At 42.9% G+C, this 14200-nt stretch overlaps 1 protein-coding gene across 1 annotated transcript; it reads left to right on the top strand.

Annotated features, from left to right (window-relative positions):
* Window positions 1–716: 716 nt before the first annotated feature.
* LOC135164052 (dynein axonemal heavy chain 7) lies at window positions 717–13474 on the top strand. The gene is made up of 9 exons (XM_064124045.1): window positions 717–2346; window positions 2404–2650; window positions 2742–7065; window positions 7169–7961; window positions 8036–9079; window positions 9213–10140; window positions 10556–10961; window positions 11169–11432; window positions 11510–13474. The coding sequence occupies exons 1-9, from the start codon at window positions 717–719 to the stop codon at window positions 11858–11860; spliced, it is 9987 nt and encodes a 3328-aa protein (XP_063980115.1). The 3' UTR covers window positions 11861–13474.
* The last annotated feature ends 726 nt before the right edge of the window (window positions 13475–14200 follow it).

Here is a 14200-nt window from a genome sequence, read left to right on the forward strand (position 1 = left end):
AGAAATCAAATGCTGCCTAAAGTTGAATTTTAATTAATGGTAATAGCACTGAACCCCATTATTGTGTTTTGGATTCTAGACTGAAAACGAATATGTCCCACTGGGGAAATTATTCTTAGAGCCGGCGAAAATTGGTTTGAAGCAATATACCAGAGATATTCTTCAACACGTGATCCAAGAATTAGTAAAAAGACATTGCAATTTTAACATGGAAATCTGTTCGTCGTTCGAGGCTTTGAAAAAGATAGCTTTAAACATTCCTCCAGAGACAAAAGAGTTACTTGAATTGGGTAAGTAATCAGTGATGTATAAAATGTGAAACATGAGCAATGTTTTGCATACATCCAGGTGAGTACATGCTGCATGCCACGACAATCCTGTTGAATGAATTACGGGAGAAGATAAATTTATCCCTGTCGATGATGGCCACTTTGCTCGAGATGACAGCGTTGGATCAGGACCACATTGAATTGAATAATGACACCGTTAATTGGATGACCCGAATAAAACCCGTATTCGAACAAAACAGTTCCATGTTCGAGCAAAAAAAATTTGAGTTGGAGGAGAGGCTGCAGGCGAGGATTGCTGCATTAAATGCTCAAGTTGAAGCCATGTTTCCAAGGCAAATTACATCTCCATCTGTCAATAATTATCATTATTAACTACTTATAATTATTTTGAAGAATTATACGCGTAGGCTGACAATTCTCGATGATATGGACGATGCGACCCGAATCCGCCCCTATATAGAAAACCTGCGAGGTATTGTTCGTAACTTTGATCGTATGGACGCTGAGGTGCAGTGGATAAATTCCGAAGAAGCACTCTTCAAGTTCCCCCAAACGTTCTACCCTCGCATACAAGAGCTTAAAGACATCATTCTCCCCTACTACAGTCTGATATACCGTGCACTCCAGTGGCAAAGAGATCTTGGAGTCTGGTTGGACGGACCGTTCGAGTATCTAGACGCCAATACCATTGAAAGCCGTACAACAGATTACTTTACCGACTTCAACAAACAATCAAAAGCTTATCGAACTAAAATAAAGATGCAGATAGCCATGGGCTATCCGTACACATTTGCCGGGGCTGTGGATGATCCGGATCCCTATCAATATCCAGCACCAATGACTCTGTGTTACCAGTTGATAGAAACGATCAAGTGGTTCAAGCAGTACGTGCCTCAGGCCCTCTGCTTCTGTAATCCTGCCCTTCGGCAGCATCACTGGGACGAAATGTCCTCAGTTGCGGGAGTTGATATCACTCCTGATGCTGGCACAACCCTCAGGAAAATTATAAATATGAACTTGATTGATAATATGGACCAGTACGAAGCGATCAGTAACAGTGCGACTAAAGAACTCGCTCTTCAGGACCTATTGGGTAAGATAAAACACGACTGGGATGATGTTTTCTTCACGACAACTCCTTACAAAGACACTGGAGTTGCAATTCTCACTCAACTCGATGACATTCAGGCTCTTTTGGAGGAGCACATCATAAAAATTCAAGTGATGCGGGGCTCGGCCTTTGTGAAACCCATAGAACAACAAGTCAAGTTGTTTTATGATCTTCTCTTGAGGATTCAGAGTACCATTAATGAATGGACGAACGTTCAGGTGCAGTGGATGTACCTTCTCCCGATATTTTCAAGCAAGGACATCGTCGCCCAGTTACCTGAAGAGGGAGTTATGTTCCAAGAGGTAAATGCCACCTTTCGCAGTGCTATGGCTGCTGTCGCCAAAGAACCACTAGTTAAAGAGACTGCAGGATCAGTGGGTTTGTGCGAAGCCTTGAAGCACGCCAATGAGTTGATGGAAAAGGTCAACGATGGTGTCGCTAATTATCTAGAAAAAAAGCGACTCTTCTTCCCTCGATTCTTCTTCCTGAGTAATGATGATATGCTGGAGATCCTGTCTGAGACGAAAGATCCTCTGAGAGTGCAGCCACACCTGAAGAAATGTTTCGAGGGAATTGCCAAATTAGGATTCAATGACCAATTGGAAATTTTATCCATGTCTAGTGATGATAAGGAAGAAGTACAGTTCCAGGAGATGATATCCACCAGTGCTGCGAGGGGCTGCGTCGAACGGTGGCTCATTCAAGTCGAGGAGCAGATGGTGAAATCGATACGACATGAGATTATGATGAGTTATTTTGATTACGAGACTAATGAGAGGGTTCAATGGGTTCTCATCTGGCCCGGACAAGTTATCATCTGTGTCTCGCAGATTTATTGGAGCATGGAGGTGCAGAATTGCTTGATGACTCACACCTTGACGAATCTCGAGAGTTTGTATAAAAAATTGAGAGCGCAGATCTTTGACATGGTGAATCTCGTGAAAGGTACGTTTCCAATTCATTAAGTAGATATGAAATTGAGTCGGGAAATGTTTGCGACAGGCCAGCTGACCAAGCAGAATCGCACGACCCTCAATGCTCTCATTACCATAGACGTCCATGCCCAAGACGTAGTCAAGTTATTGATCGATAAGGAGATCATTGATGAGACAGACTTTGAGTGGCTTGCGCAGTTGAGATATTATTGGGAGGATGATGCTTTAGTGAGGATTATTAATGCGACTGTACCGTATGCTTATGAGTACCTTGGGAATTGTCCGAGGCTGGTGATTACTCCTTTAACTGATAGGTAAACTAAAAAAAAACAACAAAATTCTCTGTCTGAAATATTTCGTATGGGAATAAAAATTATTGTTTATCCCATGCAACCACTCAATTAGATGCTATCGAACCCTGATTGGAGCCTACTCCCTCCACCTGAATGGGGCCCCAGAGGGGCCCGCAGGAACAGGAAAAACCGAAACAACTAAAGACTTAGGTCGAGCAATAGCAGTGCAGTGCGTAGTATTCAACTGTTCCGACGGTCTTGATTATAAGAACATGGGAAAATTCTTCAAGGGTCTGGCTTCTTGTGGAGCTTGGGCCTGCTTCGACGAGTTCAATCGAATCGAGTTGGAGGTACTGTCTGTCGTAGCCCAACAGATTCTCTGCATTATTCAGGCGGTGCGAGGGCACTTGGACACCTTCATCTTCGAGGGAACCGAACTCCGGTTGAATCCCGCCGTCTACGTTTGCATCACCATGAACCCCGGCTACGCAGGACGATCTGAACTCCCTGACAACCTCAAAGTACTCTTCAGAACAGTCGCCATGATGGTGCCGGACTACGCAATGATAGGAGAGATATTCCTGTATTCTTCTGGCTTCAGCACTGCTCGAGTCCTCTCAGTCAAGATTGTCACAACCTACAAACTCTGCTCGGAACAATTGTCCTCGCAATCGCATTACGACTACGGAATGAGAGCCGTGAAGACTGTCCTGACAGCAGCGCAGAATGTTAAGCTGAAGTATCCAGACGAAGACGAACTAGTCCTTCTTCTGCGTTCAATAATTGATGTCAACCTTCCAAAGTTCCTGTCCCACGACGTTCCTTTATTCGAAGGCATTATCTCCGATCTCTTCCCAGGAGTTGAACTGCCATCACCGAGTTACGATGTCCTGATAAGAGCAGTGACAATGGCAGCAGAGAGAAAAAATCTCCAGCCAGTTGATGCATTTCTCCTGAAGATTATTCAAACCTATGAAATGATGATCGTCAGACATGGATTCATGCTGGTGGGTGATCCCTTTGGTGGTAAAACTTCAGTCTTACACATCCTCGCTGACGCATTGACTCTCATGGAAGAGTGGGGAGACGGCAGTGGAGCAACAACCATCTTCACAACTGTCAACCCGAAATCTATAACGATGGGGCAATTGTATGGGCAGTTCGATCCAGTTTCTTCGGAGTGGACGGATGGGATCTGCGCTGTCGCCTTTAGAAGATACTGTTCTGATGAATCTCTCTCTAGAAAATGGCTGATCTTCGATGGACCCGTTGATGCTGTCTGGATCGAGAATCTCAATACTGTGTTGGATGACAATAAGAAGCTCTGTTTGACGTCTGGAGAGGTCATGCAGATGACCAACGTCATGTCGATGATCTTCGAAGCGATGGACCTCCTGCAAGCTTCACCCGCGACAGTTTCTCGCTGTGGTATGATCTACATCGAGCCTCATGTCATTGGTTGGAGGCCCTTCGTTGAATCCTGGTACAACACACTCGACGTCAAATGGGCGGAGCCCCGTCAAATGGGAATAATGAAAGATCTGTTTAATTGGCTGATCGAACCATCCCTAGAGTTCGTCAGGAAGAAATGTAGGATTTCCTTGTTCTCCGGGCAGATAAACCAAGTCGTGTCAACGACCAATCTCTTCAAGATGTACATAGACGATGCAGTAGAAGAGTCTGACGACTACGAATCGAATATTGAGTTTTGGATCCAGGCGGCAATGATGCTGGCCATTGTCTGGGGAATCGGAGGGGCTCTAGATGCCGATTCTCTCGAAAAATTCAATGACTTCTGCATTTCTCTGTGGAAAAATCAAGTCGAGGAGCTTCCGATACCGGAGAGTATCGTTGAATCTCTAATTGCATTACCCACTGAAGGATTAATTCACGACAACTTCTACACGTTCAAGGGTAAAGGGGCGTGGAAGAACTTTGGCGATGCTGCAAGAATGGAGAAGATCATTGAAACTGCGAGCATTGGACAGATGATAATTCCCACCATTGACACTGTGAAATATCAAAGTCTCTTCTTGAAACACATCAGACACCGTAAGCGCTTTCTTCTTTACGGAGAAACAGGAACTGGGAAAAGTTTTTACATCCAAGATATCATGATGAATAAATTGGAAGAGGAGCTCTATCTGCCCAACCTGATCACCTTCACAGCGAAAACATCAGCGGCAAATGCTCAAGAGCTCGTAATTTCCAAGCTCTACAAGAGGAGAAAGGGACAGTTCGGGCCCCTAGTTGGAACCCAGTGTGTCGTCTTCATCGACGATGTCAATATGCCGACGAAGGAGGTGTACGGGGCACAACCAGCCATTGAACTCCTTCGCCAAGTGTTTGACCACGATTATTGGTATGAGCTGAAAGAACCCGAGAAGCTATTGATCTTCGACACGATGTTTGTCTGTGCTATGGGACCTCCTGGGGGTAGCAGGCAGGAGATCTATCATCGGTTCCTTCGACACTTCAACTTATACTCGATCAATAACTTCTCTGAGGACAGCGTCACCAAGATCTTCACGAATCTCGCGCTGGTCGGACTCAAACGGAATGGCTTTGCGACGGATGTTATGTCAACGATTGTCAGCCTGGTAAATGCCACGTTGGACGTCTTCAAAAATGCCAGCGAATTCTTGAGACCAACTCCCGCAAAGTCTCACTATCTTTTCAATCTCCGAGACTTCTCCAGGGTCATCAGAGGATGTGCGATGATCAAGAAAGAGTCTGTGGAGTCTAAAACGACTTTCACGAAACTCTGGGTTCACGAGATATTGAGAGTTTTTGGAGATCGATTAATCGAACAGTCGGATAGGCACTGGTTGTTCAAACAGATGAAGGATACTGTTCAGAGAATCATGAGGGACAATTTCGAAGTTATTTTTCAAGATTTACCGAAGGACAATGATCAGATTAATGAAATCAGTCTTCAGAATTTGATATTTGGTAATTTTATGGATCTAGATGCGATACAAGAGGACAAACGGTACGAGGAGGTGCCTTCCATGGATGAGTTCAAGACCGTTGCTATGCTGAGTCTTGACGATTACAACACGACCCACAGGAACAAGATGGATATCGTCTTATTTCGATATGCACTAGAGCATTTGGCGAGAGTCTGCAGGATTCTTGCAATCCCAGGAGGAAGTTTATTAATGGTTGGAGTTGGGGGTTCCGGTCGACAATCGTTAACCAGGTTGGCATCCAACATGGCGGCTTGTGGTCTCTTTCAGCCGGAAATAGGAAGTGCATATGGCATCAACGAATGGCGAGACGACATTAAAGGGGTTTTAAAGCGCTCAGGAGGTGTCCAAAAGGACTTAGTCTTCCTCATAACAGAGGGGCAAATAAAAGAGGAGGCATTTCTCAGTGATATCGATAGTCTCCTCAACTCCGGCGAGGTCCCCAATCTTTTCACAATTGAGGAACGACAGGAGGTCATCGAAATGTGTCGTCTGGCAGCACAAGGTGGAAACCGTAACTTGGACATCTCCGTTTTATCTGTTTTATCATTTTTCGTCAACCAGTGCAAAGAGAAGTTACACTTAATGCTGTGCTTCAGCCCCATTGGCGACTCATTCAGAACGCGTTTGAGGATGTATCCCAGTCTCGTAAATTGTTGCACCATAGACTGGTTCGAAATATGGCCAGAGGATGCCCTAGAACAGGTTGCTATACGTTTCACTACCCACATCAATGTCGATGAGGCTGTGAAAGTGAATGCTGTGGTTGCGTGCAAGTATTTTCATGTATGCGCTAAGGAAATGAGTCAAGATTTTTATCAGACAAAGGGACGGAAGACTTACGTAACGTCTGCGGCTTTTCTCGATTTGATAAGAAGTTATGCGGAGCTGATGAATGAGAAGCAGGAGGAATTGACACTGGCTAGGAATCGATATCTTGGGGGATTGAGTAAATTGGCTTTTGCCGCTGAGCAGATATCGAAAATGAAGATAACTCTTGTTGCACTCAGACCGGAGCTCGAGACATCGGCCAAGTTGACTGCTGATACAATGAACAAAATTGAAAGGGAGAATCTGGTTGTGGAAAAGGCAACCATCAAGGTCAAGAAGGATGAAGATGCTGCCAATATTCAGGCTCGTGTTGCCGGAGCTTTGAAGGCTGAGTGTGAAGCTGATCTGCAGGAGGCTCTGCCTGTATTGAATGAAGCTATTGCTGCACTTGATACACTCAAACCCGCTGATATTGCAATGGTGAAAACCATGAAGAACCCACCGGAGACTGTTAAGCTCGTTATGGCTGCTGTTTGTGTTATGATGAATGTTCAACCTGATAAAGTTTTGGATAGCAGTACGGGAAAAGCAAAATTGGATTATTGGAAGGCTGCTCAGAGAATTCTCAGTGACATCAAATTTTTGGAGAATTTGAAGAATTATGATAAGGAGAGTATACCGATCGAGACCATACAGGTAAATATTAATTATTTTCGGCTGATTATGCCATCTAGTCACATGAGTCACCAGTCTCCTCGATCCATCCATTTATGCATTCCTTCTTTTCCTTCCTAATCAGACCATAAAAAAGACATATTTGTCAAACGAGAGTTTCGATCCGAAGATCGTGGCTAAAGCCTCCTCAGCAGCTGAGGGTCTCTGTAAGTGGGTGAGAGCTATGGTTCTCTATGATAAAGTTGCCCGGGAAGTAGCTCCAAAGAAGGCAGCACTCGTTTCCGCGGAAAAAGATTACGAAGAAACAATGATTTTTTTGGCGGAACAACGACAAATGTTGGAAGATTTGAATGAAAAATTAGCATTACTGAGAGACGATCTTGACAAAACAATTGAAAAGAAAATAGCCCTGGAGACACAAGTAATCACCTGCAGAAATCAACTGGCTAGAGCTGAGAAACTCATTAATGGTCTGGGAGGTGAGAAGGACCGGTGGTTGAGCTCTGCAGAGAGCCTTCAAAGGGCGTATGACACACTACCAGGGGATATTCTCATCTCCTGTGGTATCATTGCCTATCTCGGACCATTCATAACTTCCTACCGAGTGGAATATGTGAATAAGTGGAAAGTTTACGTACAAAATCTCAAGATCCCCTGCTCCGAGGAGTTCAACTTTGTTGCAGTACTAGGATCTGAGATTAAAATCAACTCGTGGAATATATATGGTTTGCCTAGGGATAGTTTCTCCACTGAGAATGCTATTGTGATGGATAACTCCAAGAGATGGAGTTTATTTATTGACCCGCAGAGCCAGGCGAACAAGTGGATTAGAAATATGGAGAGGGCGAGTGAATTGGAAGTTGTCAAGTTGACAGATAAGAATTATATGGACATTATGGAGCAATGCGTTGAATTTGGTAATCTTCTCTTGTTCCTACGTGTTAAACAAATGTCAATTGGAAAAATAATCTGATACTTTGATACTCCTCAGGAAAGCCAATTTTAATCGAAAACATCGCAGAAGATCTCGATCCCCCTCTCGATCCAATACTCACAAAGAACACATACAAAGTTTTTGGTGGGCTGTACATCACCCTCGGTGAAAAAACAATTCAATACGACGAGAGATTTCGCCTCTATATAACCACCAAGTATCGTAACCCCCACTATCTCCCCGAAGTGTTCAACAAGGTCACCCTAATAAACTTTGCGTTGACAATCGACGGCTTGGAGGACCAGTTGCTGGGAATAGTTGTGGCAAAAGAGCGTCCAGACTTGCAAAAAAAGCGAGAGTTCCTGATCGTCGAAGGGGCAGCGAATCGAAAAGCACTTAAAGGAGTCGAAGACAGCATCCTGAAGACACTAGCCACATCCGGTGCTACAATTCTCGATGATGAGGAGGCCATTGAAATTCTCGACTCTTCGAAAATTCTTTCAACCGATATAATGAAGAAACAAGAAGCTGCAAAACGTACGGAGAAAAAAATCGAGGTCTTCCGCCAGAGTTACAGACCAATAGCGAAACACAGTTCCTCATTATACTACACTGTTACTGATCTCCCCAGCATCGATCCCATGTACCAATATTCTCTCTCATGGTTCATCAACCTCTACATCATGTCCATAGAAACAGCAAACAAGAGTAAAATTCTTGAACAACGATTGATGTTTCTCCGTGACACATTTACTTACAATCTTTACCAAAATGTCTGTAGATCGCTTCTGGAAAAAGACAAAGTTCTCTATTCATTTCTGTTATATACGACTATTTTACTAGCGGAACAGAAAATAGAAAAAACTGAGCTGATGTTCTTTCTATCTGGGGGCATTGTGGTTGGTAAAACTCTGGAAAATCCAGCGGCTGATTGGCTTCCCGATAAATCGTGGGAGGAAATAACGAGGGTGGGACAACTTCCACCCTTCTCAAACTTTTCCAAAAGCTTTCAAGCAGATATCAACGACTGGAAACAACTCTACGACTGTGTGGCTCCTGAAAAATCACAATATCCAGAGCCCTGGGAGTCAACCTTAACAGGTAATTCTTGTAAGAAATTTCGTTGAGGAACTCGGGACAAAAGAAATTCAATAGAAATAATTTTTTTCGGGCAATAATATATCTGCGTAAATGTCTGATAGAATAGAACAGATACCAGAAAAAGTTTTATCAGAATTTCAGAAATTAATCGTCCTGAGGATGCTGAGACCGGACAAAATAACACTGAAAGTGATTCAATTCGTCGAGAAAGGAATGGGGAGAAAATTCGTCATCCCCCCGAGCTTCGATTTGTCTAAATCCTATGCAGACTCGAACTGCCTAGTTCCCCTGATATTTATCTTATCCACTGGTTCCGATCCTATGGGGGCTTTATCGAATTTCGCCGAAAACATGGATTACACTTCGAGATTCACCTCGATATCTCTGGGTCAAGGACAAGGCCCCATCGCCAAGAGAATGATTGAACACGCGCAAAGCACCGGCTCGTGGATTTGCCTTCAGAATTGTCATTTAGCCGTTTCCTGGATGCCGATCCTTGAGAAAATTTGTGAAAATTTCGATCTGACCAATACCTCCATAAACTTTCGCCTCTGGTTAACGAGCTATCCCTCCGATAAATTTCCCATCTCTGTACTGCAAAGTGGTGTTAAGATGACCAACGAACCACCAACCGGTTTGCAACAGAATCTCATGAGATCTTACACATCAGAACCAGTTAAAAATCCAGAATTCTTTGAAGGCTGCCCGGGGAGGGAGAAGATATTCACAAGGCTACTTTATGGTCTCTGTTTCTTTCATGCTCTAGTTCAAGAGAGAAGAAATTATGGGCCACAAGGCTGGAATATACGATATGGATTTAACGAATCTGACTTTCAAATTTCCGTTCAGCAGCTGCAAATTTTTATCAATGAGTCTCAGCAGGTTCCTTTCAAAGCCATCAAGTATCTCACCGGAGAGTGCAATTACGGAGGGAGGGTTACAGATGACAGGGATAGGCGATGTCTTAATACGATTTTATTGGATTTTTATAACATGAAGGTCATCGAGGATATCAATTATAGCTTCTCCGACAGGGGGAGTGAATATACATTGCCCAGAAGGTAATTTTCGTACTAATTTTATTCATTTATTATTTATTATTCAATCGCCAATTTCAGCGATAGAATCTTTCATTTCTGAAACGAGAACAAAATTCTTTAAAACGGGAGAAAGAACTATTATTGTAAAACCACTCAACTACACAGGCAATCATTCTATAGGCCAGTGATTTTACGTAAAAAGTGTCGTAATACTTTTTATGATGCACAGGCGTGGGAAAAAGTAGAATCATAAACGTCATGTCCAATGGCGTTCGTAAAAAAAATAATTTCTAACTTGTGTTATTACAGTCCACACTGTCGTCGCACGTGCAAAAAATTTTACAAAAAAGAAATACCATAGGATTGCTATTGAAATTTTTATTCATAAAAAACTATTTACGAGATTGATGTTTAATGATATTGTTGTCGAAACCAGGCTTGGTTATCGTGATTACATAAGACAAATCGAGGAGATCCCTATGAATCCACCCCCAGAAGTGTTCGGACTCCACATGAATGCCGGTATCACAAGGGATTTGGAGGTGTCGAAAACATTTTTCGAATCCATGTTAAAAATTCAGGGAACTGTGACGGTGGGAGACACGTCGAAACAGGATGAATTATTATTGACAATGAAGAGGGACATTTACAATCGTCTACCGCAGCTTTTTGACATCGAGGAAGCGCAGAAAAAGTACCCAGTGTCTTACATGGAATCCATGAATACGGTTTTAATCCAGGAGATGGAACGGTACAATACCCTCTTGAGGATGATGCGAGGATCACTGCAGATGCTGGAGAAGGCGGTTCAGGGAATAATTGTCATGACACCAGAATTAGAGGTAGAGTAATACAACGATAATTTTCAATAATTATATCATATTGCTATTAAGTGCCCGGCTATCTTAGAAAAGTTGAAGGAACAATGATAGAGAAAAAAAATCAGTAGTGACATCGCGAGAATGGTTATTGCTCGAATAAACTAGGAAAAAATCCGTTTGCCACGAAATCTCAAGAATTATGTCCCTTTCGCTGTCTCACTTACTCAGATCCTCTCTCAAAATATGATGAATGGAAAAATCCCACCCACGTGGATTAAAGCCAGTGCCTACCCCACTCTGAAGCCCCTGTCAAGCTTCATCAGCGACTTCCTGAAGCGACTTGATTTTTTCCAAGTCTGGTTGACAAACGGAAAGCCCTCGACCTTCTGGATTTCCGGCTTCTCCTTCGTGCATGCTTTTCTCACCGGTGCAATGCAAAATTACGCGAGGAAATATAAAATTTCCATTGACAAGCTTGACTTTGATTTTGAGGTTTGTAATTTTACCCAACGGAGCGTAGAAGACTGATTGAATGATATCTGATATGTTGATTATCACAACAAAAATAGATAATCGGAGCCTATCAATCAGACGAATCACCACAAGACGGTGTCTACGTCTATGGAATGTACCTGTCAGGTGGGAGATGGGACATTGGTAAAATGCATCTAACCGAGAGTTACCCAAAAGTCCTCTGGGATTCACTGCCTATTGTGTGGTTCAAGCCGACAGAAGCAACTTTCATTGAGATAGGAACACGATACGAGTGTCCATTGTACATAACATCCGCGAGGTTTGGCACCCTCAAAACAACTGGCCATTCGACTAATTACGTCTTAATGATTATGCTTGATACCAAATTACCCGTGAGTCACTGGATAAAACGGGGACTCGCGCTACTTTGTCAATTAGATGATTAAAAGGAATGAAACACTCATTTAGACTGCTCGCTGCACTTTGCGTGATAAATTTTCATCTAAAAAAAATTATTTGACTTCAACGTTTATATTGCACAGGAGCTCAAGTTGGACGGTGAGCCACTAGTGTATATACCAGGAAACGGAATAGTAAGTAGACTCATATTTTAGCCCGAGAAAAAAATCAAAATAAATGAACTAAGTGCAATCTCTTTCGCTCTTTGCTATTAGTCCTTCTTTTGGCTGATTAAATTTCATTAAAGCCAGTTAATTATTGATCGAGTTTTCATATGTCGTACAGCCAGAAAAGGACAAGGACGATAGTGTCTTACGTGAATTTTCCGTCAAAGTAAAGAGATAAATTCGCGATAGTTGTCGATACGATTAACGAAGCGAGTCTTCTTACGTAAATGAGCTGACTCTTGTCTACGGGGTTTATAAATTTTGGGCAATCTATAAATAAATAAAAAAACTAGAGATATAAATTTCCTGCCTCCTGGAAATATCACGTTGACCATTCTTCCAGGCTTATCTTAAATCCAAAGTTAGTTGGTAAATATATTTGAACTTGAGGGAGATAGCGGAATCTCAGTTGATAAAACAAGAATGTGAGCGTCACGAATAATTTTCACAAAGAACAAATCTCTGAGCTGATTAATCTCGGTCGACCAAGAACGAACAGTCAGGCAGTAAATTAAAATTCATATCAATGAATTCTTGATGCACCTCGTGCATCGAACAATTTCCCTTACCTCGGATTACCTCCAAGCCTTGAATCATTACTTCGATCCAATGATGGTGTTAAATTATTCAGCATTAGTACCTGCGATTAATGATAACCGACTTGCAATCCTGTCGAAGCAGATCTAAAAATCTCCAAAATCATAATCCCACAGTCACATACACCCATTAGCGATAATAATCCATACATAAACGTTTCTCCGATAAAAGGGGAAAAAGGGCGTGGCCCTTTTCCGCCACTCAATTCTCTCTGGGGCTGCAAAAAAACTCCAACATTTTTACAAGTTCCCTGCAGCGATTGCCAGTGTAATATCGAGTTTCTCTGGTGATTCACGTTGACTCCAGCCACTATTACCTACTGCGACCGAGTGTTGTGCATTGCCAAAGTTCTCGGTACATACCTAAATCCCATAGTACCTGATTGGGCGGTTGGGGCCTACCACCGAAAGACCTCTGGCCATTCCAGTCTTGTCTTGAATATATCTCTGTGGCCTTCGATGCTAATTCCCAAGGAGTGCATCCTTCATAATGTACTGTGATTGCGGCTGCGCTGACGTAAAATCGAGAACCGCTTACTTGTCATCACATTACATGATTCATATTAAAAAAAACCCTAAAAACCACCAATACGAATGAATCCGCCCATTGGTCGATCAACTGCATCATTGCGATTCCTCGTCCCAGTACTTAGGCTGGAAATGCAGAGGGATATCTCCAACTGGCCAATCAATCACTCGTCACAGATTATTGACTAATTTTTCTAATGAAATTATGGAGACTCATTTGAGGTCGCAGTAATAGCAGACATAAACATGTTATAAACGGTGTTTGCCTCGGTGAAATGTACTCTAACTGTAAAAAAAAATAAAGAGAATGCCGAGAGTAACAGAGACAGTGACTCGAGCCGTTGGATATGACATCGAGCATGAGAACCACTGAATGTCGCTCCCACCAATCCCCTCCTTTCCAGCGCCTGTGTTTTACTCCGGCGAAGTGAGTGGAGAAAGAGGGGAGAGCCGTCAGTCCTCCATAGGTGTTTAGTTTGGTTCGGCATCCACGGGTTTTCCTCGCCCGAACGTGGGCATTTTGTTGCGAGGAAAACCGACCGAAAGAAAAAAAAATATATATCATCGTGTTACGAGGCACACGATAGCCCCACCCGTGGCTGACTAATATCAATAAATAAGTAAGTTTGAGTATTGTTTAGGGGTAATACAAGTTATGTGCTGATGATACAAGTGTTGGTGCGGAAATAACGCACAAAAAAGAGGAGAGGCGGTGCGGTTTGGCAATGCCGGGTAACATAGCCCCGAGTGATCAATGAACTCTCGTAGGGGCCCCTGTCTTGGTGTTTTGGGCGTGCTTCCCAGTGTTGGCATCTCGACACCCACATCCCCTTAAAATCTTCATTTATGTTTGTTCTTGAATCGGTTGTGTGTCATTAATTGGGAGATAATGAGTTCGTATGATTGACATCGTCAAGGAAATATTGAGTGATGAGACCTTGAGATTTTTTCTTTCTCTCTGTCTCTCTCTTGCTCTCGTTCCTGGTGCATTGAAGACCTCGGTGGTTCGTAATGAGGATAATGCATTGATGTGAGT

The sequence above is a fragment of the Diachasmimorpha longicaudata genome, chromosome 6 (genome assembly GCF_034640455.1).
Source record: "Diachasmimorpha longicaudata isolate KC_UGA_2023 chromosome 6, iyDiaLong2, whole genome shotgun sequence".
In the NCBI taxonomy this organism is placed as follows: Eukaryota; Metazoa; Arthropoda; class Insecta; order Hymenoptera; family Braconidae; genus Diachasmimorpha; species Diachasmimorpha longicaudata.

Coding starts and splice junctions, on each gene's coding strand:
- LOC135164052 (XM_064124045.1), top strand. CDS start 717: ATGGACGATGCGACCCGAATCCGCCCCTATATAGAAAACCTGCGAGGT. Junction 10,962..11,168: donor TCATGACACCAGAATTAGAG/GTAGAGTAATAC, acceptor TCACTTACTCAG/ATCCTCTCTCAAAATATGAT. Junction 11,433..11,509: donor AGCTTGACTTTGATTTTGAG/GTTTGTAATTTT, acceptor CAACAAAAATAG/ATAATCGGAGCCTATCAATC.